Source organism: Barbus barbus (assembly GCF_936440315.1).
Source record: "Barbus barbus genome assembly, chromosome: 18".
Classification (NCBI taxonomy): Eukaryota; Metazoa; Chordata; class Actinopteri; order Cypriniformes; family Cyprinidae; genus Barbus; species Barbus barbus.
In genome coordinates this window covers 23,349,245-23,376,627 of record NC_136746.1, presented here as the reverse complement: position 1 = coordinate 23,376,627, position 27,383 = coordinate 23,349,245, and the positions used below count along the sequence as shown (strand labels likewise).

General features: G+C 35.6%; 2 protein-coding genes across 2 annotated transcripts in view; both read left to right on the top strand.

Annotated features, from left to right (window-relative positions):
* Nucleotides 1-17,507, top strand: part of LOC306884685 (protein eyes shut homolog) — a 59,233-nt gene extending 41,726 nt beyond the window's left edge. The window contains exons 13-14 of the mRNA XM_079440788.1: nucleotides 6,627-6,794; nucleotides 15,170-17,507. Of these exons, the coding sequence (XP_079296914.1) occupies nucleotides 6,627-6,794; nucleotides 15,170-15,324 (323 nt within the window). The 3' untranslated portion in view covers nucleotides 15,325-17,507. The remainder of the gene's footprint in view (nucleotides 1-6,626; nucleotides 6,795-15,169) is intronic.
* Nucleotides 17,508-26,367: 8,860 nt separating this feature from the next.
* Nucleotides 26,368-27,383, top strand: part of LOC306884203 (protein eyes shut homolog) — a gene marked incomplete at its 5' end in the record, with an annotated part of 28,448 nt that continues 27,432 nt past the window's right edge. Inside the window, 2 exons of the mRNA XM_079439922.1 lie at nucleotides 26,368-26,372; nucleotides 27,324-27,377. Coding sequence (XP_079296048.1) covers nucleotides 26,368-26,372; nucleotides 27,324-27,377 — 59 coding nt within the window. The remainder of the gene's footprint in view (nucleotides 26,373-27,323; nucleotides 27,378-27,383) is intronic.

Sequence of the window (27,383 nt, the reverse complement as noted above, 5' to 3'; positions counted from 1 at the left end):
CTCTGCGCTGTGCATTTGGTGCTCACTGTGTTTCAGAGAGCATATACAGCTGTCCATCACTTTGTCCATTTACCTGTTTCTTGATCAGGCTTTTTGCAGCGGCTGCTTTGTTTATTCAGGCATTTATTGATGAAACACACTGTCCATGAGGAGTCTATAGTCCTATAAAAAGCAAGAAGGCAACCGGTGACCTCTCTCAATAACTCACTCAGCACTTCCGTGCTCATACGCCCTTTTCTCTGCACCTCCGCCATTTGTTCTCAAAGTGCTAATTTGCAGATAATTAAGTAATCCACTGAAATGTTATTTGTCCCTCTGGGCACTATGCAAAGCAAGGGGGTTGCTATATTCAGGGCTGACTCATTTGTAGTTCCCTCATGGGAAATATCACATAATCAAGCAGACACTGTATTAAATAATTCCTCTGAGCTTACAAGTAAAGTTGTGCAGATTTTTTTTTCTTTTTTCAATGACCGCATGACATGCATGTATGCTGAAAAATATTGCTGTAGAAACAACTTACATTTAGAAATTGCTTGTAAATTGAATTGAACACATTGAATTAAAGGTGCCATAGAATGCACTGATACAATATTTTAAATTGTTCTCTGATATCTACATAGAAGGTATGTGGTTTAGGTAAGGGCAAAAAATCTCCAGAAACAGTTTTACATGTCCATTTCCAACCCTAGGATTTGTCCCTAGAATGAAATGGTCTGTTATTACCTTATTTGGAAGGGTCATGAATAATAATGTTGAGCTCTGCTCTGATTGGTTGTTTCACAGTGCGGCTCATTTCAGTAGCTCACACAGCACGAAGGAAACACAGGGACGCAGTTATATCACGCAGTTATATCGTTGGGTACTGTAATTATACTGTATATAAAATGTGGGCATCAGGAAGCCGCTATTAATATGTGGGGTATTGAAACTGCTTTCGAATGCTCGATCGCTTTTTACTTTCACTTTTGAGATTTGCGATTGCACATGCTCTGTGTAAACTACAGCAGTAGTACTTACCACACATTTTACACGATCAGATGCTTGTCAGTGGTGCTCAGGATCTGTAAATCATTCGCCATCATCCTCAGTCATCTCTCCTTACACTCTTTATGTGGTAAGTGAAATCTTAATTTAATGTACTTTAATGTAACAGGCTACCAATAGCAAGGAGCCAACCATGTCCTTTAGTGACTCGCGTTATATTATTAGAACGCGTTATTTGTTTTCCATGCCTTTCTGAATACAGACACCAACCCATTCCTGCACTGCACATCCCCTGCACAGCCTGGAACATAACATTTATTTCCATAATCTGCCATTTTCGCTATTATCCTCGCTTGTTTCTTTACAATACCTGGAGAACTACTGATGATTTGGCGGTGCAGGTTCGGCTGGCATAGAACATGGGTGGGTATATGCAAATGTTGGGGGTGTTATGTTCTGATTCGCCTATTTTTCAGTGGTCTTTTGCTTGCTTGAGATTTACATAAGAAGGAGGAAACAATGGTGTTTGAGGCTCACTGTATGTCATTTCTATGTACAGAACTCATATTATTCAACTATGCCAAGGTAAATAGTTTTCCATTCTGTGGCACCTTTAAGTCTTTTCAAGCCACCTTTATTTATATAGCGCTCTATACAATAGATATTGTTTCAAAGCAGCTTTTCAGTATCAAACAGAAAGTAACAGAATCAGTCATTCGAGCTTTATCATATATGTGGCAAATCCAAATAACAAGATAATTGTGCCGTTATTTAGCTCCAGTCAGTTCGGTGTTGATTCAGTTTGGTTCAATAACTGCATAAAATTTATCAATTATGACACAAGTTCAGTATAGCAATAAGCAGCTTTACAGAAGACAATGGTGTCATTATTCAGCTCCAGTCCGTTTAGTGTTGATTCAGTTCAGGTTAATATGTGTCAAAACTGCGAGATTTGTCAATTATGAACAAATTAAATTCAGCTATAGTAGCTCTACAGACGGCAATAGTATCATTATTCAAGTTTTGTTAAAATTCAATTCAGCTGTAAAGCAGCTCTGGAAAGGCAATAGTGTTGTTATTCAGCTTGAGTCAGTTCAGTGTCGATTAAATTTAAGTCAATAACAGTAATGATGTGGCAAAATTTGTCAATTATGAACAAACTTGATTCAGGTAAACATTTAATTCAGCTGTAAAGCAGCCCTAAAAAGACAATGTCATTATTCAAGTCAGTTCAGTGTTGATTCAGTTCAATAACTGTCCAAAGTTCATCAATTATGAAATAATTCAGACCAGCATCAGGGTCGATGTTGCACAATTCAACAGTGATGAACCAATTTGATTAATCTAGAAAGCAGCTCTACAAAAGTGTCATTATTTAGCTCCGTTCAAATTTTGTTCTCATCTGATATATCAGTCCCATCAAATCGATGAAAAAGTCTTTTGAACCCCACCCAGCTAAACAAGCCAAAGGTGAGAGTGGCAAGAATGTGAACAATAAAACATGAAATCTTCAAGTAAAAAGACTGAAATAGTATTTTCTCGTAAAGCAAACATAATCTATGTTTTATTTACAACTTCAAAAAATAATTTTTACAGTGCAAGCAAAGGAACATTGTAAATCAGATAGCCTTTGTCACTGCTGATTGCATAGTATCTACTGCTTGCTGCATCGAAGTTGACTGTAATGCCCAAGAAAAAGGCACAGTCACCTCTTTCAGCCAGTCGTTTGCTTTTCTATCCCTCCGTCTATCCATCAAGACAGTATCTGTGCTTATCTCACGGTTCATCAGCCTCGTAAAACTCCCCCTTAAACAGCAGCCCTGAGAGTGTGCACTATTTTCTGCTGAGTTAGAGGAATCGGGAGGCCGTTTGAAAGGCTTCTTTGCTCCACTGCAGTCCAATCTGCGTGGAGCGTTGGGAATCGCTCGATTTGCTTGGCCGCTTTCTGAGCCTCAAACTCTGTTCGGTGTTGGCGGCCCTTCTGGGTGCCGGAGAGAGTGGCAAAGTTTTTCGATGAGAATTATTATAACAAGCCTAGGGATTTGACAGAGGAGCCTCTCTTCCTTTAGTCTGAGTCAAATTAGACTTTGCCGCTTGGCACGACGATTATTGTCACTGTTGGTGCTTGATGCGAGGAGCGGAAGAGTAATATTCTCTAGGGCAACAGCCGAGATTAATCCTGGTACACAAGTGTGACACATTCTCCTGGTTCTACTAAACAGATTTACTGTCCGTCCTGAAAATCTGATTATAGACACGTTTCTGAAGTGAAAATGGCAAATTCTGCTATAGTATTGTGTTATGTAGATACAGTGCATTTATCATTACTCATATTTAAGCAAGATAGAAGATAGTGTTTTTGTTGTTGTTTTTTTAAGAAAAAGTATGTGAGACTGAGTCTATGGTTTAACAACAAAGGCAGCACAGTGTCACATAAATGCAGATCCAAAAGGTCAAAAGGGTCGTCAAAGACTCATTAATTTTTCACAAGACATTTGGGACGATGTTCTGTCTCTCACTGTCATTATCTTCAGAATGTATGGTCTGCCTAACCAGCATCTGTAACAAGCAGCTAGACACAATGTTAGACCCAAACACTTTATCACACTGATCATAATGGATCATTATCTGAAGCTCTACATCTGCAACGACAAGCAGACCAGACTGCATATAGGGAGCAAAGAAACTTATCTGATTTAATATGTCTATTATAAAACAGGGATTTTTAAACCAGAGTCTGGGGAATGTTAATATTGATATATTGAATAAATAAAAACATTTTACCAAATTTGACATTTTTACTGTTTAATTTTGCTTCTTAAACATTGGTCGGATATAATGAGATTAATCCCAAATTATTTTATTCTGTTGATTGATAAGATACAAGAAAGTTATATACAGATAAAACAAATATTATTTTTTGTATTTTTAACTATCTTAAATAAAAACTTCATACATGGACATATTGTATGATTATGATGTTTTAATTTGTCAATAGTGTTTTAAATAGAAAAAATTTGCAGATTGAAGAGGTAAAAAATTTTAATTCAATAATTGTATTTATTATATTTATCAATATTAATGGCATTTACTGAATCTGACATTTTTACCGTTTCATTCTGCTTTCTAGAAATTGGTCATAAATATATAATGGATATTGTTTCAAAGTATATGTAAGGAATAATTGACGACGGGCCAAAAAATAATGCACACCCGAGGTGTAACGGCCACTCCGCTTCGCGTCGTGGCCGCATCACCACCTCGGGTGTGCATTATTTTTCTAATAATTCAACGGTCCGGAGTCAATAATTCCGTTTATACTACGGTTGCCACACCTCAAGACATCGATCAAATTATATATTTCAAGGGATTCGTCAGGTTTTTCTTCTTCCGCATCTCATCCAACGACTCTTTTGCTAGTTCCAAAACGTCATTTTAAAGCTGGCAATGGAGGCTTGAGCCGTTGATAGCAGACTAATGCAGTTAATAATGAAGTTATTAGAAAGAGAGCGAGAGAGACAGAGACACAGAGAAAGAGAAACAGAGAGAGAGAGAGAGAGAGAGAGCTTGTATGAATTAGGCTACCTCTGTGTGTCCCTCAACAGTGTTCTGAAGCACCGTCTCTAAACTGTAAGTCTGCTTTAAGATGCAGCGCTGTTATTACCTCGCTAGTGAGAAATGTCATGTGTAGCCTTTAAGTTGCTACACTAGGCTAACTGATAAAATCGTCAGGGCAGCGCTGACAACGATGCGAAGTGATATGGAACTGTAATGCGGTCAAGAAAGCTGCCTGGAACTACGTTCGCCGTGCGTTTCCCTGAAAATAATTGCACACCTCAGAACGTTCGTCAGCCAATCAGATTCAAGCATTCAACGGCCCCGTAGTATAAATATATATATGTATATATATATATATATATATATATATATATATATATATATATATATATATATATATATATATATATATATATACTGTATATTACAAAAAAGAAATTAATAAATAAATACCATGTAATAATAATAATGTGTAAAATAGTATTGTAAATAAAAATTGTGCAAAAATGAACATACAAAATAGGAAGTTACGTAATTAATATTTTTTTGTTTTTTATTGCTTGTTTTCAGAAGGCTTTTAGGATAAATCATATTTCATTTATTTACTTATTTTTTCACAGTTTTATACAATGTAACATTTCTGGCTGATGATAAACAGGGAAACTTTCTTTTTTTGAGCACGGTTTCTTGTGCACGTTCCCATTAAGAATGGGTAACAAATTTCTATCTCGCCTGATTCCCTTTTGATGGAAACATTGTCCAAAGTTGCCCAGCAACATTGCTCAAAAAGTTGTCCCGTGTATCATCAGCCTAATACTGGAATGCTGAGCTATTCTCCAAAATGACAGCTTAAAATATATATCTGCTTTAAAATATCTCTACTAGTCTTAAAATCAAAACTGCTCCCTTGTGTTGGTAAGTTAGATGTATTTCAGTATGTCATTCTATGTCATGTACAGTAAATTGTCTTTCCTGGCCTCCCTGAGAACTGCATCCTGCCTCTTGCTGAATCAACCTTAATGTGTGGTATATAGACCGCTGTTGGAACAACACCCTGACACACATTCACCGCGGACGGGCCACGTTGAAGTCTTGTCGCATATCCCTTGACAGTGTTGTGCAGCATACAGTGCCTTCTGTGTAAAAGCTAACAGATCATTACTGCGTCAGAGAGGTCCTGACCATATCACACAACACCCACCTTCCTCTTCCCCTAAAGTCACTGTTGTCTGTCACCCTGTGGGAAATAACATTGCTCCAGAACACGTCCTGACAGGATCCTCCTGCCTTTGCGTGTAGGCTACTTATCAGAGGCTGGCAGACATTACTGCTCTTGACTGTGCTTTCAGCTAGGAGGTTATACTAGTAAACGATCAAAAGTCATAATATTGCAGTCAGATAAACTATAGCTTGCGCATTTTAGTATTTTATGATGAAAAATCAGATGACTATAAAAAATATGAATGCTATAAAACTAATTTGTTATTTTACAGTTAATTTTTTCAAATACAGTAAAAAGAGTAATATTGTTAAGTATTATTAATGAATGTTTTCTTTTTATTATAAAATGTAATTTATTCATGTGATGAGCAATTATTTTAGTTTCAGTGCCAAATAGTACCTCAGAAATCATTGTAATATTCAGATTTTTGTGCTTAATTTAAGCAATGAATATTGCTGCTCAGTTATTAATAATAATTCTTATTAATAATGTTTTTGTGGAAAAACAATTATCTTTATATATATATATATATATATAAAGATAATTTGTTTTCCACAAAAACATTATTAATATATATAATTTTTATTTATTTGTTTTTTGCAATTTTTCTGTTATTACTTATGATCAAATAATTTCTTTCAAACACATTAAAATAAAACGTAATTATTCCAAATGTTTGACATACTGTACGTGTATGTAGACTTGGAAATATTTGACCTTCTATAAAATTTATTTGTCGTACCCCATGCATTTAAAATCCGTAATCATTAAGGACAAAACTGTGCGAAGGACAAATGTTTACTTGAACTGTCAAATTTACCTTTTACTAACAGAATTGTTATTTTTCTCTTTTTTTCAGATGCAGCAGTCTTTTTCCCTCGATTTGATGGTACCTCTTTCTTGGAGTTGCCGTCTCTGACATCCCTGTTTCAGTCAGACATGCACTTTACAAGCCATTCCTCTGAGGACAGGAGGACCATGTATTTGACGATGAAGAGCACGACACCTCATGGTACTATTCTCTACTGTGAGTATCTGAGAGCCACTGGAGAATTCAGCTCTCAAAAGACCCCATGTAATCAAAATTGGAGTTTAGTGGCTTTTAGTGCTTGTCTGGAAGTAGCTTTGAACTCATCCATATGCTAAAATGAATTTTTAGGATATGTACATATTTAAAATTTACTTTCTCTTCAGGGAAACCAACCAAAATATAGATGACTATATTTGCACACAGGGGCGCATACTAATTTTTGTCTATTATAAAATACAGCCCTCTCCTCCTAATACCATCTGTGTTCAACCGAGGGGTTGAGGGTTTGGCTGGTTAACATAGCCCAGTTAACCCCTGCAGCTGTAAATATACTATTATGGAGCAAAAAGTACCTTTTATTATTAATGGTCATTCAAAATGTTTGTGAGCATGTAAATCACAATTATTTCATCATATACTACACCAGGGGTTTTCAACCTTTTAGGACATGCGCCCCCCCCCCCCCCACCCCCAAGTATGTCTAATTTTACTCGCGCCCCCCCTCCCCCCCCCCTCCCCTCACGCGAGCCCAAAGTGTGCGAACATCATTCACATATTATTTGCTGCGTTTCGAGTGCGTAGCATTAAGAAACATAAACATATAGCCAGCTTACCTGATTCAGTGTGATGGCTGAGCCTGTTTCTGAGAGCACAACATGCTAATCCGTGGTTGGATTCCCGACACGGCCAACCGTAAATCATCCTCCACTGTCAATAAGCATGCGCGATACTTGCTTTTGATGTAAGTATATACAGAAAATACTGCTTCGCAGAGCCAAGTTGAGGCAAAAGGCAAGAGTACATCAATTGCAAGTCTCGAAAGTTCAGCGTATTCCGTCTCCACTGCCAGCCAGAATTCTTACAGTGTGGTTGAGTCGAACAGTGTCTTCACAGTATGGTCACTTGAAAGGTCCAGAAGGGCATCCTGCTAATTTGATGACAGATTCACTGTGCTTTCGATGAAGGGGTTACGAACCCAGTCGTACTGGTTCCAACTATGCTGCTCATGAAAATACTTATTGAAATGTGCAGACAGGGCTTGCAGATGGAAAGTGATTTCTTTTTTTGTAACATCCCAGTTAAGTTCATTTTCCGTGAGAAATTCATCCAAGGTCGGGAACATGTCTAAATTTCCCCCATCAACCTGCCCCCGCCATCGCTCCAGTTTCCTCACAAACCCCACAATTTTATCGGACATTGTTAGTAGGTTTGAATTCGGGCCCTGAAGAGACAAATTAAGGGTATTAAGTCTATCAAAAATGTCAGACAGGTATGCAAGATCTGTGAGCCACTTAGCATCAGTAAAATAATTAGCAAAAGAAGATCCATAATCAAGCAGAAAAATCCTCAGTTCGTCACGCAATGTAAATATCCGCTGCAGTACTTTCCCTCTGGAGAGCCATCTTACCTCCGTGTGCAAAAGTAACGATTCATATTCTGACCCCATTTCTTTGCACATCAGGCCAATCAGTCTTGATTTTGTGGGACGAGTGTTTATGAAATTTACAATTTGTGTTGCTGTTTGAAGCACTGCGTTCAACTCTGCAGGAAGAGTTTTTGCTGCAAGGGCCTCTCTGTGAATCATACAGTGGGTGAAACGAACGTGCGGAGCTACTTCACGAACCAAAGCAGCGAGTCCTTTATTTTTCCCTAACATTGATCCCGCTCCGTCTGTGCACACGCCGACACAGTTGTCCCAACAAAGCCCAAGTTCATCAAGTTCAAGTTTTTCAAAAATATCTCTTCCTGTGCATGTTTTTTCCATTGATGAGCAAAATAGCAGATCCTCAAGCAATGTTCTCTCATGACGGTAGCGGACAAATGCAAGTAGTTGGGAGGAGTTTGAGATGTCTGTCGACTCATCTAATTGCAATGAAAAAAAAATTCCATTCTTTATTCTTTCAATTAGCTGACATTTGACATAAGTTGCCATTTCAGTGATACGCCAGCTTATGGTGTTGTCTGATAGTGGAATTTGTTCAATGTCACTTGCATACTTATCTCCAAACATAGTTCTACAGATGGCCATTGCTGCTGGACGAATGAGGCAATTGTATGAGGCTTTTTGGCCTTGGCAACTAAATGCACCACCTCATATGAAGCAGTAAGCGCTTTTACTGGCAGAGTGGTTTGGCTGGTCATAGTTTGTTTTTGACCTGTTAATGCTGATTCTTTACGGCGAAAAAAGTCAACCGGTTTATCTTTTAACATTGGATGTTTGGTTTGTAAGTGACGTATCAGTTTCACAGGTTTCAAACTGTCGTTTGCAAGCACCTCTGAACATACAACACACTGTGGACGTGGTTCGTTATTAATTGTGATGCCCGTGAATCCGTATTTTATGTACTGTTCATCATACTTCCGTCGCTTTGATGCACACAGGCCTTTGCTTTTTGCAGTTAATCCTCTCTGTGTGGAGGTCCCCGTTGACGTGGAGGGTTCGTCATCAGTTTGAATTCGTGATGTTCCAGACGGGCACTCCTCTTCTTTTTTGTCAGATGGTTCACCCCTTTTACTTTCACTGGTATTAATCTTAAAAAGCCACCGGTTCATTATTATTTTTTTTAACGTTACTTGCTTTTTCTCGAACTCGATCGCACCAACTCTGCTCTCACAGTTGCCTGATAATTAGCTGCGGGACTAATCAGATTGCCCCCTAGTGGATGCCTCAAAAATTAACCCTAAATCATTTTACACCATTCTCGCTGTCGCCTAACAGCGGGAGTCAGATTGCCCCCTAGCGGATGGCTAAAGATTTGAAAGCTCGTATTCATAAATCTTCAAGGCAATGTCTCTGAATTAATTGATGCTCGCGCCCCCCTTGACAGGTGCTGGCGCCCCCCTGGTTGAAAACCCCTGTACTACACTACTGTTCAAAAGTTGGTCATTTTTCATGTTTTTTAAAGTCTCTTAAAATATATATGTATACTGTTAATATTGTGAAGAAATATCATTTAAAATAATCGTTTTCTATTATATATTTTAAATGTAATTTATTTCTCTGATGGCAAAGCTGAATTTTCAGCAGCCATTACTCCAGTCCTCAAGTGTCACATGATCCTTCAGAAAAGCATTATACATGTTTATACATGTCATTTTACTGACACAAATTAATGCATCCTTGCTGAATAAAAGTATTCATTTCTTTAAAAAAAAAAACTTTTGAATGGCAGTTTATATATCAATAGTAAGTATAGCTACTGAATATTTTAATGTGCTTTAGAGCTGAGTAAAAATAGTTTTGTAATGCTTTTTCTTTATATTCTTGCAGATGAGATGCTTCTATTTTTTTAGGCTTTCTTTTTCATTTTGCTCCAGAAATATATCAAATACAGTTTACCCATGGAAACCTCGTTAGGTCTTCAAACATTTTTAGCAGACTTCATTAGCTGTGCTAATTTCAAACCAGTGACATATTAGTCATAAATTATATGTTTCTATGGCTACCTGCTTGTTTCCCGCTCCAAGATTAGGGTGAACAGCTGTATATAAATACACATAGCATATGTGAGAATAATATTGTCAGTTTGATTTTGAGAGGTAAGTGATTAATTTTGACATGACATTATGATATATTCGCTGTTCGCTCCTCACATGTCTATTGAAAGTTTGACTCGATATCACACACTCTGTGTGTGTTAATGAATAATTGTCTTCCCAGCATTGCAGGCTGCAGATTAGACACACTGAGTTATGAGACTGTGAATATAACTGTAAGCTTCAGCGTTAAATTAAAACGCCAGACCATCGACTGTACCTCTTTATCCAGTAATGAAGTCCTCTCTCAGGACATGTTAATGACATAGCAAATGTCTCTAGGTGAAATCAATCACACCAGGATATGTGCTATGGGCTGAATTTAAAGTTGTGATGGTTGATCCCATTAGCTAATTGGCCAACCCTGCTGGATGATGCTCTTCAATTACTTTGTCCTAAACAAATATGGTCCCTTGGTTGGGCCGAACTCCAAATGAATGAGTATTTGGGGATTTTTACCTTTAAATGAGTGAATTACATTTACATTAATTATAATGTATTAATATTTTAAGTAGTATCGTTATTGGAAAACAGGAATATATTATAAATGGTCCGTTTTGTTTTATTAAACGTTGCCTTGCTGACAAATCTCTGTTGTACTCAAGAGTTCAGGTTTTTTAATCAACTGATTGACATAATAATTGGCTATACATATTAACCATATGTCCAGAAGCACTCGTTGTCAATCTGGTACCTTGTAAACACAAATTTGTTTCCAAACAGATTGATTAAAAATCCTGTGCACCCTTACTTCAGCAAGTCGGATAAAGTAAGTTGATGAGATTAGAGCTTGTCAGATCCAGAGTGAACTTTCCTGTTTGTGTGTTTTTTCTAAACAGCAGAAATCATACCTAAAATAGTTTAGCAAAACATGTGAAAAGGCTATTTTTATTTTTACTTTTGCACATTTTAGAGTGGCCTTTTATTATTAAGGCACACCTGTGCAATAATCATGCTGTCTAATCAGCATCTTGATATGCCACACCTGTGAGGTGGATGGATCATCTCGGCAAAGGAGAAGTGCTCACTAACACAGATTTAGACAGATTTGTGAACAATATTTGAGAGAAATAGGCCTTTTGTGTACATAGAAAAAGTCTTAGATCTTTGAGTTCAGCTCATGAAAAATGGGAGCAAAAACAAAAGTGTTGCGTTTATAATTTTGTTCAGTATAACTTAATTTTCAAATCTGATGATTAGGAACATGCTGAACTTTTGATCACTTTTATTTTTATCCAAATAATTTAAATTCTAAAGCCCCGTTCACACTAAGAACGATAACTATAAAGATAACTATAGCGTCCACACCAACGGACAATATCGTCTATTTATTCAAAGCGCACGCACGTCTGCCGCTTTAAATGCTTGAGCTCGTTATAGCAGTTTGAATTCTGATTGGCTGTCAATGTTTGTATCATTCATCAGCTGGGAAAAAAAAAACGTTCTGAAAGTGATTCCAACAATATTGTTTCTCTGTGCCTTTATCGTTATAGCTGTGGTGTGGACTCTGTTATTCTTTAATATTGAGAACGATTTTTAGAACTATATCTTTATCGTTATCTTTATAGTTATCATGCTTTGTGTGAACAGGCCTTTAACTTGGGGTCCAAAAGTCTGAGAAAATAAGTAAAAATGCATTTTTCAAATTTTAATATAAACTTTTAATACTTACTTAATGCAAATAGCCCACTTTTTACACTAACTCTGCTCACCAACGTGTAATTGGGATAGTCAACACTGAAAAAAGTCACTTGTTTCATATTGTCGTGTGTGTCATGTGTTCCTGCCTCATGTTTCCTTATTTGGTTTGTTTCCTGTCCTTGTTAAATGTAATCATTAGTTAATTCTTGTCCAGCTGTGTTGGTCTCGTTATCTATGATTTACCTGTGTATTTATAGTTCTGTCTGTTCAGTTAGATTTCGTCTGGTCTACTCGTTACTCCCCGGTGTTCCTGTTGATGTCTACCTTGCCTTGTCCTGCCCTGATGTCCTGATTAAAGTCTGTTCTTTGAGTTTATATCCTCGTCTGCGTGTTCCTGGTTCCTCCCTCGTGTGTGCACCGTGACACCAATACGGTGACATCCATTTAATAGCCTAACTTTAATTAAAACTATAATTTTCACTCAATACGTTATTTTTGCGTACTGTTTTATAATGTACTACAATACTAAGGTGCAGATAATTGCCACTATTTGCGATAAGTAGTATATAAATAGCAGAAAATCTTGCTATTTTAACATAGTGTAAATGTAATCCATTGCTATTTGCACTTAGTGTAAATAGCATCCGTCACTATTTGCACTTAGTGTAAATAGCATCCGTCACTATTTGCACTTAATGTAAATAGCATCTATCGCTATTTACACTTAGTGCAAATAGCCGCTGCCTCATTTTTTACCCTATGTAAATGCATGTGATGATGTCAGTAATTATGGGCAGGGCTCATCTTGTGGTTCTAATAATATATCTGTTGTGGTATGATTATGTTCGTCTGAATATTGTGCTCATGCTGACTCAGGAGAAGATTGAAATATTGTCACTGTTTGAGTGTGAAGTGCTTTATCAGTTATTGTTTTACTGTCACATTTGCAGTCAACATTGTTCAAAAGTTTCAAGCTTATTTCAGATGACTAAAATGCAGTCCATATTACATCAGTAGTGGTCTTGGCAATCACCTGACATTTAAATAACCTGATAGGGAGATGAGTCATGTCTATAAATTGTTGGCACTAAAGGCAGAGGGGCTGGATGGACTGTCATGTTTGAATGAGATTGCTCTTGATGTCAAGTTAGAAAATTCATTTTACTTCCACCCTGTCAGATTAGCCGTGCATATGCAGCTCACCTGACACGGCCAATATGACAGTGTTTATCTCATGTCTCAGCCTGTCAGAGTCCTCGTGAAATTCCTTTTATAGATTAGCCATGTAAAAAAAGACAGGAAGCAAGCATTTGGGTTCGCTCTGTCGTTCGGCTTGTGACACATTCATCAATTTTTAGAGAAGGGAAACTGACTGATTTAATTAGAATGCTCTCCCAACCCAGCGTGAATGTGATTAGTAACTTATTTATTTTTCTGTGGTGAGAGGACTTTTGATCAATGTCAATTTTATCCAGATAATTTCAGATCTTACAGTGGGGTCCAGTAGTCTAAGACAACTAGTAAATGTGCTTGTATGTTGCTTTTTTTCTCATTCTAATGCAAAATTATGTAATATTTATATTAATAAGATTAAATTAGATTAGATTTTTTTTTTTTTAAATGTGCATGGTCAATGTCACAAATGATTATTTTTGGAATAATATCCTAAAATATTTTCTCTTCATTTTATTTTTTGTTAACATTTTCAAATGTAATGAATAACATTATTTGATTATTATTTGAATAATGATCTTGAAACAATACAGAACATTTCCTCTTCATTTTACTTAACTATTATCTTTAAAAAAAAAAAAAGTTAAATAAAAAAAAAAATTCAAATGTGATTAACACAGTGAACTTTAATCATTTTCAGTTTCTAATCCAAACGTTCCATACAAAATTGTTAGTTTTGTATTACAAGTATGTATACTCAGTGTGACAAATTATTATTTGATTAGTGAAATAATAAAAAAAAGAATGTGTTTATCTTCAATTTATATTTTATTTTTAACATCTATAACAACTTCTGTCAAACTTGTTTATTTCCTTATTTAAATCTGAATATATTAGAATGTGGTCTCAGTCTTTTGAACCCCACAATATGTATCTCTATAAATCGTAAAAGAAAATGAGAAGCAAAACACCACTGGTATCTGATCTATAATGTAATAACAAATCGGTTAGTTCTTCATTTAATTTTTTATTATTTAGCCTGTCACTAAATTAACCTCTGGGGTTCGAGTGTTTTTCCGCTGGTGGATGAGAATGCTCAGATGTGTAGGTGTGCAGCCCAGCTGAAGCTCTCTTGTCTGACTGTAAGAAAAAGGTAGAACTCTAGAGATCAAAGGAAGCTGATCAGAAGACATGCCTCAGAATGCAGAAAAATGCTCAGAGTTACACCTGCATCTCATCCCGTTCACTCCCTTCAAAACAAAACCTTCCCGCGAGCACCACGTGAGACTCCCGCTGGGCTTCAGTCATCAACCGACAAGAGGGATTGTGAATATAGCAGGTGACAGGTACTGACAAGAGAATGCACGCACCGTTAGACCCAGTACAGGGTAATAGGGCCATTGGGACAATAAGGAGTAATTTGTCATTTTCCTTTCACACCATCCCCTTAACATAAAAAAGACGAAGAACTACAACTGTAGCTGATGCAGTAGGTGCCAAGTGCATCTGCAATCACTGGGGTTGTTGCCAGATATGGCACAGTAAGCAGGAAGCTCCACAATATTGTTGTGCGACTACTCAAGCTCAAGTGGGAGTAAAATAGTCGGTTACTGATTTAGTTGTGATACTTTGTGCTTCTGTACGCTGTAAACCATGATGTGCTTATGCACCTCATACTTATATTGCCTGAAATTCGCATGATTTGTTCTCACCACTTATTGATAGCAGATGTGTCAGATTTACAAAAAAAAATCAAAAATTATGAAAATGGTAAGGAATATTAAGGAACTTACATTTTAGGTAGTGGTATGAGCAGCGCTCATTGAGCACTATTGAAATTAATTTAAAAGAAACCGAGATATATTACTGTTGAATGTACTCAAAGAACCAACATTTAACTGACTGAACAGAAGCTAGAGATTCAGTACGGGAACAGGGTTTCTAGTTCATCTTCAAATCTCATTACGATAAGCTTTGAGTGAAAGAGTCCTCATTTCTTAATATCTCCTCTGTCCTTTCAGCCCGGGAGCAGAATTTCGGAGACCGGTTCCTCCATGTTTTTCTCCAGAATGGAAGACCAGTGGCCAGGTTGGGCTGCAGCGGTATTCATGTTTTGACTGCAGCTGCTCCACAGAATATCAGGAACAATAGCTTGGTGCCAATTTTATTGAGGTGAGAATTACGTTTCTTATTTTTACACCAAAAAAAAATAATTTTCCTAGTACTTGTTGCAGTTTCAAAATAAGATTAATTAGCTTGAGAAACCAATTTGTAATGATATTAACAATTAGTCAGTTTTTCTTGTTATAAGCATTAACCTCACAAAATTGTGTTATTTGCAATTTGCCAATAATCTGTGGAACATAAACTTAATTCAAGACATTCTCTAAAAACAAAACTTTTTACGTCTTGTGCAGTTTTGCTTAACAAATAAATTATATCTGAAGATTTAAGACAAAATATACTGATTGGAGAAATTATTATAATATTGGCAGTGCACTTTAAGAAATTATTCTATTACCTAATCTATTAGCATCTGTAATATTCTTACAGTTTGAATTTAAATGAACAAACGTATTCATGTACAATTTCCTACAGTGATTTTGAATTTCCACATTTTTCCATGAGCCATTTAATCTGATGATTGCCATTTTAAAAGTGGCAAAAAAATAATAATAAGGGTATGGTAAAAGTGTTTAATATAAAAAATTAAAAAAATTGAAATGTGTTTTAATAAAAAATCAACCCCTGGGAAATTAAAGTGCCATATTTGAAGAAACACCCAAATATGTATTCAGAAGATGTGTTCATAAGTCATAAAATCATAAAGATGTTTTTCAGAACTCAATTCTATGTTTCCTATATGCCAATTTGATACGTGTTATAAATAAATTATAGCAGCAGCTCTCTTCTGGGATTTTTGTTTGAGTATGCTCTTTAAATCACATGCTTGGGACTCATGAGTTTTGACATTTGGGAGTCACATCAAAGCTGCATTTTTATACGGCTCAGGTTTATGGCTCATGTTTTTCTTTGGTGTAATTTCCATAATCACACAGTGAAACTTTCTGCTACATATTAGACATTGTTCTTTTCAACACATAACAATAATGCTAATTAACATTATCTTGAAGGAGCCAGTCACTGCTCGTACATAATTCAATAATTAATATAATGGAATGAACATATATAACCACTCAAATAGGAGATGCATTTAAGGTCACAAACTATCACACTATTACATTTCCCATTATATATTTAGTAAATATGACAGTGCTTGAATGTATTGCTAAAAGCATTTGCATAAGAATTCAAAAGGCTTGAATGTCAAGAGGCTGGTAATAGAATTGCATTTATTCATTATTAGCATATCTATTCCTATTGCTGTATTAAATTATGTAAGTGAATCATAGAATATTATAATAAGGACTTTCAATTTATCATGTTAATGCAGTTAATTTTTTTTTTTTAAGTGTTGGAAAAAACCCCCAATCATAACCTTGAAAGAGCATCAAAATTCTACAGTACGCCAATAGTTTAAAACTATTGCAGATAGAATACAATAATCAGTTAATTTTTAATTTAGACTTACTGTAACCTGAAATTTATTATGTGTTCTACAAAAAGCATAACATTTTTGTATTCAAATGATAATGCATTTGGGATGGTTATGAACCTATGTCTACATTTATGTTTAAATTATGCATTTATTCAATTACATTTTAGCTCACCCCTGGATGCATGTAAAGCATGTAGTTTAATGAAATCTCTCCAGATGTAACTGTGGTCAGAGAGCAGTTAAGCAACATTTTATTGCATACATTTTTTTTTTATATATCTTAGCTGTAAGGCTATTTTGCGGATGCATATAGCAGTCCGGTTCTGATTTCACTTGTATATTTGATGGGTTTCTTGAACAGCTTTTCTCCTATAAGGAATGTGTTTAGATGCCAAGTACTTCTAACTTAACAATCCAACAGTCTGTATCAGTTGTCTCTAGATATTCCTGCTGTCTTGTTTGACTCGGTGGTCTCATCTCTTAGGACTTGGAGAAGGTTTCTCTCCTTCTGTCACTCGTCTGAGGAAATACTCTGGCTGATGGAATGGAGATATTGTCAGATGTGCCATCTGCACTTTTCTGAATGTCTGCTTTCTTTGTTCTCAATATTCCAATGAATGAATCATTCCTTTGACATTGGCACAACCATGTCCAATAAGATTTTAAATGATGATGTGAGATACTGTAAAGATTGCGCAAGAAATCCTTTAGAAATACCTGATTCAAATGGTAGAATGAGAAATTGAAGTATTAAGTTGATTTGACATATCCTAGAACTGGAGCATCAGCTACAAAATAGTAAAAAAAAAAAAAAAAAAAGAAAGTTCTGTCATCATTTATTCACAATCATGTTGTTCCAAACCTGACTTACTTTCTCTGTGAAGCACAAAAAATACTTCGATTTTTTTTCCCAGAAAATTGAATTCTATGGGATCCAATGTTGCTGGCCTTTATTGGGGAAAAAAAAGTAGAAATTATTTAAAATATAATCTTTTCTGTTCCTTCGAAGAAATATAGTCGTACAGCTTTGGAATTACATAATGGTAAGTAAATACTGACAGAATTTTTATTTTTGGATGAACTGTCCCTTTAAGATCCAAAGTTATTTTATAAGATTAAAAGAAGAATGATGCTAAGCACAGACACAAAGGCAAATGAAATACAAGACAAGTCAATTCCACAGGCAGCATGTGATAACAGTCAAAAAAAGTGTCTAGAAGTATCAAAATTGTGCATTTAAATAAAACCTCTTTAAAAGCCGCGAGGTTCAACAGCAAGTTCAACAGGATAAAAAGAAATCCATCTCTAGTTAAAAATTAAAGCAGTAATTGACACAGCATGGTGTCTGAAGCAGTGAATAGAAGACTGTCTTGAATTGGCCAATGTGCACCAGCAGCTAAAACCTTTTAAAAGGAGTGCAGTATATTGTAATTTAAATAGCATTAAGATTACAGCAGGTTAAAGACATCATTGGAAACAAATAAACATGCACCCTGCTGTGCGAACAACTCATGCTGAAGGCAACTAGGAGAGTGCGTTTTATTCACCTGTTGTCAGTTTTAAGGCCAATTCATGCTGCACTGATAGACACAGACCAATGCCAACTGCCATCTGATTACTGTATGTCACTTTTTAAATATTCCGATGTTCAATTGGTGAAAATAAGAGCTGAACAATAGACACTAATGGGGTAACACTTGTCCAACGAAACCTAACAAGCTGTCTGTTACTGTTTGTTTGTGTCTATCAGTACATCTGTGTACGCTCATGAGTGAAATTCATATTAGTAAAATAAATAAAAAATACACCTAAAATCAATATACAGGATAAAATATTAATATTGTACTGTATATTGAGTCACTTATATAGGAAGTTGTTTTATATTTGATTTAGCTGTATTTACCCTTTTATACAAAGCTTAAAGCCAGAAATGAAAATGTACTCACTGTCATGCCATCCAATATGTAGATGAGTTTGTTTCATCAGAACACTTGGAGAAATTTAGCATTACATCACACTGCAGTGAATGGGTGCCGTCAGAATGAGAGTCCAAACAGCTGAGGAAAACATCTCAATAATCCACAAGTAATGTAAGAGTAATCCACAAGCTGCATGTTTGTAATAAACAAATCCATCAAGATGTATTTAACTTTAAACCGTTGCTTCCAGCTAAAACATGAGCCCTCTTCATTATATTGCTTTCTTTCCAGTGAGAAAAGTCATCTGAATCAGGAGAGAAACATCCAAAAATTAAATCCACTGTCCAAAACTGTTTTAAACAAATATGTCAGTGGATTTTGATGTGAGAGGACAACAGGGGATGGACGTTTTCACTAGAGAAAGCATTATAGATTGGTATTTTGGCTAAAAGTGATGGTTTAAAATTAAAACCTTATTGATGTATTTGTGTCTTGCAAACACATAGCTTTTCACTTCACAAGATGTTAATTGATGGAGTTGTGTGGATTCAAGTTCAAGTTCAAACTTCAAGTACAAGTTTATTTGTATAGCGCTTTTTACGATACAAATCGTTGCAAAGCAGCTCTACAGGAAATTAAGTTTCCACAATATATTTATATATTGCAGAACCTTAATATATTTAACTTATGGCAAAATTTGATAATTCTGTATGTTGTCTGAGCATTGGCATCCTCTGAGGTCCTCTGATGGGTTGGCATTATCTTTTCTCAGGTGTTCGGTCATCTCAGATCATTTAAGGGTTGGATCCAGACTGAAGCTTCTGTAATTCCTAGTTAATTCCTGGAAACAGAGAAACAAATAGAGGCATAATTAGCATACCTGCTGTTCCATCTAAGCAAAAATGATTTGTTCAACCCAAGCTAAAGAATAATAATAATGTACATTCGATCAGATATAACTGCAGTACAAGATTATAAGATGCATTATGTGAATGCTTGGCTAATATCCTGCTATCTTCACCTCCATATACAGTATGCACCCTGTCCCTGACCCCCGAGCACTGACATGAGGTTCTAATCTCCTCCTCCTGTCAGACTGTGAGAATAAACCTGGCTTTGTCGATATCAATAATTCTGCCTCTTGATTTTGAGGTCATCTCTCTGGGTCTGCTAGAGCCGTGAAGATCTGATGAGATCAGGCGTTGCGTGGTACTGGATCAAGGTCAGCCAAGTAGCACTTAAGCAGAATTTTAATGCAGCTGGAAAGAGCGTGGTAACTTTCACTAGAGGAGAGAGTCTGAGTGGCACATTATTTAATTATTTATTTTTAATTAACATAACTGTATCACCACTTTTATGTGTGGTGTGATTTTGGGTGCTGTACATGTGCATTCATGGCCAAAAGTTTTTAGACATCCTGTTATAATTAAAGGCTATTGCAAAAAAATTAAAGCATATAGCCATGCAATCTCATTATCAAACATAGATCGTACCTTTTTTGTTTCAGCTTCACAGTCTCCCGAGGTGCATAAAGAAATGATTCACTAGTGTGAAAAAACTTGACTACCCTGCATAAAGCCCAGTCCTGAACCACCTTTGGGATGAATTGGAATGCTGACTGCTTGACCTTGCATGTCTGAATGGGAGCAAATCCCTGCAGCCATGTTCCAACATCAAGTGTAAAGCCTTCCCAGAAGAGTGGAAGCTGTTATAGCAGCAAAAGGAGGGCTAACTCCATATATTTTAAAAGGCTCCACAGTCACATATGGATGTAGTGTTCAGGTATCCACATAGGTTTAGTGTTTCTCCTTCGTGTGACTTGATGTTGAATGATGCTCTTGATTATCTAACTCTTTGCAGGGATTCCCATCATCTCAGATTTTCCATTGCCACAATGTAATGGGTCACTTGAAAAATCAGGCACTGGAGGAAGTAATGTGAATGTTGGCCCCTGAAGATATACCTGAGAGCAGTACGGGGAGTTTGAGATGCTCAAGTCTGTGTCAGCGTTCTATTTGGCCAAAGTCCTTCAGCACTTGAGATGTCAATGTTTATAGATGAGGCCAACCGAATTATAGCGGCAGTTGAAGAATGATTGAAAACCTTGTCAGTTGTTTCAGTTAACTGAAACATGTCACGTTGCACCATTACTTATGGATTACTTATTCATCTAGGATCACACTTTAGAATAAATACAAAACACCAACAGCAATGCAATACTTTCAGCATGCCTGTTAAATTCCAGTTCAACTGCTGAAGTTGAATTAAATTAAAATCAAAAGAAATTGGTATGATGGTTCATATAACTGCTGTAAATAATGCATTTTATTTTATTTTTATTAGTAGTAGTAGTATTAGTATTATTTATTTATATTTTTTTTGTATGAAATACCCGCAAGCATGATTCCAAAAATATTAGATAATACTACTAATCATGGTTATTATGGTTAATTAAACTAAAGCTAAAACCATAAAGTTTTTTATTACTTGAAATTAAATTAAAATAAAATATACAAAAAAATGTTTTGCAGCTTCTTGCTCATTTTCTTTTACATTAACCTGATGTACTCAAATAGCTAATGCTGAAATAAAAATTTATACAAACTATATAGACATTTAAAAAATAATAATAATGACAAAAACACAACAAAATTACTAAAATTGTAGAGTTTTTTAGAGACGAAAATGAAAAATATAAAAGCATTAAAATTATTAATAAAACTTATAACAGTATTTGAATGATAACTTATTTTTATCACAATATTTAATCAATTAATTGCTTATTTATGAATTTATGACTGAAGAAAACAGTTTGCTAGAATGTACAGATTCAGTTGTTCATGTCAAAATGTATTTTAACATTATTAAAAAAAAATTGAACAAATATTGGATATTTTATATGTATGTATGTGTGTGTGTGTATGTGTGTATATATATATATATATATAGTGTGTGTGTGTGCGTGTTTATGTGGTTTATGAGGACACAAATTTGTATAATGACATGGGTATGACAGAGGTATTACAATATGAAGGTGGTTTATGAGGACACTGCCTATGTCCCCGTAATTCAAAAGGCTTAAAAAACATACTAAATGGTGTTTTTTTGAAAATCTAAAAATGCACAAAGTCTCCTGTGAGGGCTAAGTTTAGGTGTAGGGTTGGTGTAGGGCAATAGCACACACAGTTTGTTCAGTATAAAAACCATTACGCCTATGGAGAGTCCCCATAAACCACAAAAACCAACATGTGTGTGTGTGTGTGTGTGTGTATTCAGGATAGAGCAGATCTTGCAGAGTAAATTGAGTAAATTCAGAATTTAATTATTTTCAGTTCAAAAGTCAGACTTTAGGGAAGCTGTACTGTACTGTTATACGCTGTACTGTACTGTTATACAGTAAAGTTAAAAATCAAAACAGATAAAATTGCACTTGGATTTACTTCTGGTTCATTCATCCCCGTGCAAGCGGAAGGTCAGGTTGAGTGCATTGCTTTGTTAGATACAGTATCCCACGCTGTGAGCTCTGCTCTATCCTGCACATTGTCAAATGCAGTAGTTCATCCGATACTACATTCATGCATGAGCTCTAGTATACAGAGCACTGTATACAGTACATTCTACATAATGCTAAGGAGTATGAGTACTGAGAGTACATACTGCATGCATGTATTCGACCAGCCATATAACAGTCTAGAGGAAAAAGAAAAATGTATAACACAATTCTGGCTTGATGCTATCAATCAAAAATAACTGCTGTTAGCCACTCATGTGCTGATTGCATCCTGTGTGGTGTTTATTATGTGTGCATGTTTTTATTTTCGGTATTGCAAGTGATTCAGTCTATTATCGTGTTCATTTTGTTCTGTTCTCTCTTGCCCTTTTGTGTTTACTGGCCTATGATGCACAGTTCTGTTCTGCATGACACTGTGCCATTGTGACAAGCAAATTTCCCCTCAGGGATCAATACATTTCTATCTTATCTGATCTTACTCAGCTCACATAAATTCATTTAAAGTGACAAGAGGATGGGTTGACTGCGCAACATTCCACCGCTGCATCGCTTCAAGAAGCGATGGAAGGAATACTTTAGTCCAAACTTTTTGATCAGTCTTCCTAAACTGCTGATCTAGATTTCAGACATCAAAGCACGCTTCTGAGTTTTAAAGAAGTCTGAAACTTACACCTCATTCTCCCTCTCTCCCATTTCTGGGAATAATGTTCTGTTGTGAATGTTTGATGTATTCAATTCACTTGAAGAATGATCTTTTATTCATACGTTGATCTTATTAATTCATACTTTGTGAACGCAGTTTGACGGTGCTGTTTCTAAGTGGTCCGGCCCTCCTCTCCTCGTTTCTGTCATTTGTTTAATTTGCTTTTTTTTTGGCTTGTTACGGATGGATGTACAGCAAATAAGCAGTATACATTGCTGTTGACTTTTTTAAGTGCATACTGTTCATAGTCGACACTGCATGTAAGGTTACCCTTCTAATATGGTCTGTTGGTCTTGCATATGTATTGCTGGAGGCTTTTCAATGTTGAGTTTGCTTAATGTGATGTAGTACTGGTCTGCACAGCAGACAGGTTAAATTAGGTTAAAGGCTTGTGGTGGTGACATTGTTTACCCGGTAAGTTTGTTGCGAGTGTTTGTGTTTCTATCTATGTCTGCATATATTGTCAGATGCTTCTGCTGTGATTGGCTTTTACCCAAGTCTGCTGTGTGTGAGTCATTTCTGTTCACACAAAGCCAAAGGTCAACAAGCGTGAGACGCTGCATTACACAGCATCGCATCCTGTCCTTTATTACACATGAACTTTCCATTCTCTAGCACATATTATTATTTAAATGTATGCCATTTATTTCTGGGGAACTACTGCTGGGTTTGTTTGGAAAAAAGGAAGCATTCTTAATGTGGCTGCTTTGTGGATCAATGCATTAGATCTGCAGATATTTTTGCTTCTTTCCTATTTATTTCCCAGTAACTGCTGAGACCCCATTTTGGTGCTGTATATTCTGTCCTTGAGTTGTTGAATTTGGTTTTTACATTGCTTATATTACTACATTTATGGCCATGAAATTACTTTGAATATGAAATATGTCAAAAACACAAGCAGGAAAAAGTGTTTAAATAGAAAATCTATCTATCTATCTGTCTGTCTATCTATTTATCTATCTTTATCTTATATTTAATATTATTGCAATTTTAAATATCACTTTTTATATATTTTAAAATGTAATTCATTCCTATAATGCAAATCTGAATTTTTAGCAGCAATTAATTCCGTCACATGACCCTTGAGAAATCATTATAATATTTGGTGCCTAAGAAACTTTTTTTTTTATTATCAGTGTTAAAACAGTTTAGCTGCTTAATATTTTTGTGGCAACCATGATACTGTCACCTTCCTTTCAATTAAATGCATCTTTGCTAAATTAATATATTAAAAATATATATATTTATTTATATATATATATATATATATATATATATATATATATATATCGCTAGCTTTTGCCATGTAAAAAATATATTTTATATATATATATACATATATATAGTATATAAAATAAATATATACAGTGTATGTATGTGTGTGTGTGTGTGTATGTATATATATATATATATATATATATATATATATATATATATATACATATACACATACAGTATATATGTATGTATGTATATATATATATGTGTATGTATGTATGTATATATATATATATATATATATATATATATATATATATATATATATATATATATATATATATATATATATATCGCTAGCTTTTGCAATGTTTAATACGAAAATACATGCAATTTACATGTGTCCTTATCTGCTTCATAGTGCATGTCATGATTATTGCCAAGGCCGCATCTCATCTACTTACTTAATATGGCCAAATAACCATTCGCAGGTCCATTTCGCAGTAGGCTATTTGGGATTGGAATGATTGGCAATTTTTAATTTCATGGAGTCTTCAAAAGAGCCTCACTGTAATCGCCATATATTTTCAATATAGCTACTCCTCGAATTTTACTTCCTTACATGCTTGTAAAATATACCAGCTTTCTGAGAGTAATATTTGTGTCTGGCAGGCTGTAAGCATTGTTATTTTTAATCAGGGAAGTAGTCAGACTACTCTCAAAATACCTCATCTGGAGCTGCGTCTCAAAGCCGTAGGGCACGCCTGTAATTTGGGTCTGGAAGATCAGCTGGAGACATGACTAAGAACACAGACTGCCCAAAAATAACTGAAGCCATTCGAGTGAGCTTGTTATGCAAAAAATGGCTTGACACTTTAATGCAACTTTAAAGTGAAGCTGGTTGAGCGAGTCTATGAGGGGCTGTGTCTGTCTTTATCGGCTCCCTCGGTGGGGGTGATCAAGGGAAGCGCCATTATCTGCCACCAGCCTTTGACGCGTTTGCACGCCTCTCAGAAAACATGTATGTGGGAACAAAGCTCTTCAGTTGTGCATTCATCTTAGGTTGCTTAAGATGATACAGTCAGTTGGAGCTATTGACATGTTGTGGACAATGTGATAAAAAAGATCAATGAGTGGTGCCAATCATGGCTCTCATTCAGATAAAGAGCAGGTCAAAGTGGATGCATGAATGAATTCAGAAATTGTAGATCTATTTAACAACCCTTAATTAGCATAAACATATATTTTTCTCTATATTATCTGTGGGCCAACAGGGAATTGCGTTGATGGTGTTTCTGTGTGCGATTATCACCTGTCATATCGCCTCTTGTTATTATTGCTGTTCCTGTTGGACTTACGATGTGGCATGAAGTAAAAGTCCTCTCTAATTTCTGCCTTTGTTTCCATGTCCACCAATAAAGAATCAGCAGTGTGTGTGTGTGTGTGTGTGTGTGTGTGTGTGTGTGTTTGTACTGCAGAACTGCAGCTTCATGATGTTTTACTGCCATCTGTTGCCAGTGCTTTATACATGTTTTGTAGCCGGACCAACAGTGGCCCCGTGGTGCTCGGCGTCTCCCAGCATTCATTCTAGTGAACTGTGGCATGAACTGCAATTATATTCAGCTTTTAGATTTCATAGTTGTCGAACGGCAGTGTGTGTGTGATGTCATGATGTTGCATCAGGTCTGAGCACATTTGCACAGAATCACCTCCACAAACCCTCTGAGCAGTAAAACATATTTTACCAGTAAAATATAAATCTATGATATAAAGGAACCGTATCTTTTTTTAAATAAGGCTTTTTAGCAAGATACTGTATATGGATGGTGGAATGCCTAGCAACCCATAACAGCATAGCAAACAAATGGCAATATGACTAAAACCATCTTAGCAACTGCATGACAACAACATGGCAACCATGAACAACAGCCTAGCATTGTGATGGCAAGTTCAAGCACATTTTCTTAAGACATTAGATCATTGCATTCAACTATTTGTCATTTAACAGAATAACTAAATGATGAACAAAAATAAAAGGGGTTTTTGGGCGGTTATCAAATTTTGGTAAGGCATATTTTTATGCCTGACACGTGGCTGGTGTCAGGAAGGGTGACACGTTGAATTATGCTGTAGACTTAGAAATACTGTTTTTCCTCTCAGTTTTGACTGCCTTTTATACAAATTATAATGAATCAGTTCAGGAATCGTTCATGGTTTTTAAAAAGAGCCCATTAAATAAAATCTGAAAGTTTGGATGGAACATATCATAATAGTTGATTTGCTGCTTGTTATTGCTAGTCAGTGTGGGGATGCAGTAAGTTTTTGGACTAATAATATATAAATGTGACACTGGACCACAAAACAGTCATAAGGTTCAGTTTTGCGAAATTGAGAATTATACAACACATGAAAGCTGAATAAATAAGCTTTCCGTTTATGTATGGTTTGTTATGATAGGAAAATATTTGGTCGGGATACAACTATTTGAAAATCTGGAATCCGAGGGCGCAAAAAAATCTAAATATTGAGAAAATCACCTTTAAAGTTGTCTAAATGAAGTTCTTAGCAATGCATATTACTAAACAAAAATTAAGTTTTGATATATTTACAGTAGGAAATTTACAAAATATCTTCATGGAGTATGATCTTTACTTAATGTCCTAATAATTTTTGGCATAAAAGAAAAATCAATCATTTTGACCCATACAATGTATTTTTGACTATTGCTACAAATATACCCCAGCGACTTAAGACTGGTTTTGTGCTCCAGGGTCACAAATAGTATATAATATATTCATATATAAAATATTAAGCAGCACAACAGTTTCCTACAATGATGATACTAAGAAATTTTTCTTAAACACCAAATCAGCAATTTAAAATGATTTATGACGGATCATGTGACACTGAAGACTGGAGTAATGGCTGCTGAAAATTCAAATTTGTCATAACAGAAATAAATTACATTTTAAAATATATCAACTTAGAAAAGAGCTATTTAAAATTGTAAAACTATTTCAAAATATTACTATTTTTACTGTATTTCTTATCAAATAAATGTGGTCTTGGTGAGCATAAAACACTTCTTCCACAAACATTAAAAAAATTCTACCATCCCCAAACTTTTGAATCGAGGTGTATGTACGTTGTGCTTTTTAAGAAATAAAAGTCAACAGATAATGAGATCTGACTGAGACTCTCGCGCAACTGAATTGTGCCCTTTCTCTCTCTGTAAATGACCAGTGTGCTGACTCTGTTTCCTCAGGACTGTATCCATGTGTCCACAAGAGCTCATCAGAAAGATTGACACCAGCGCCCAGTTAGA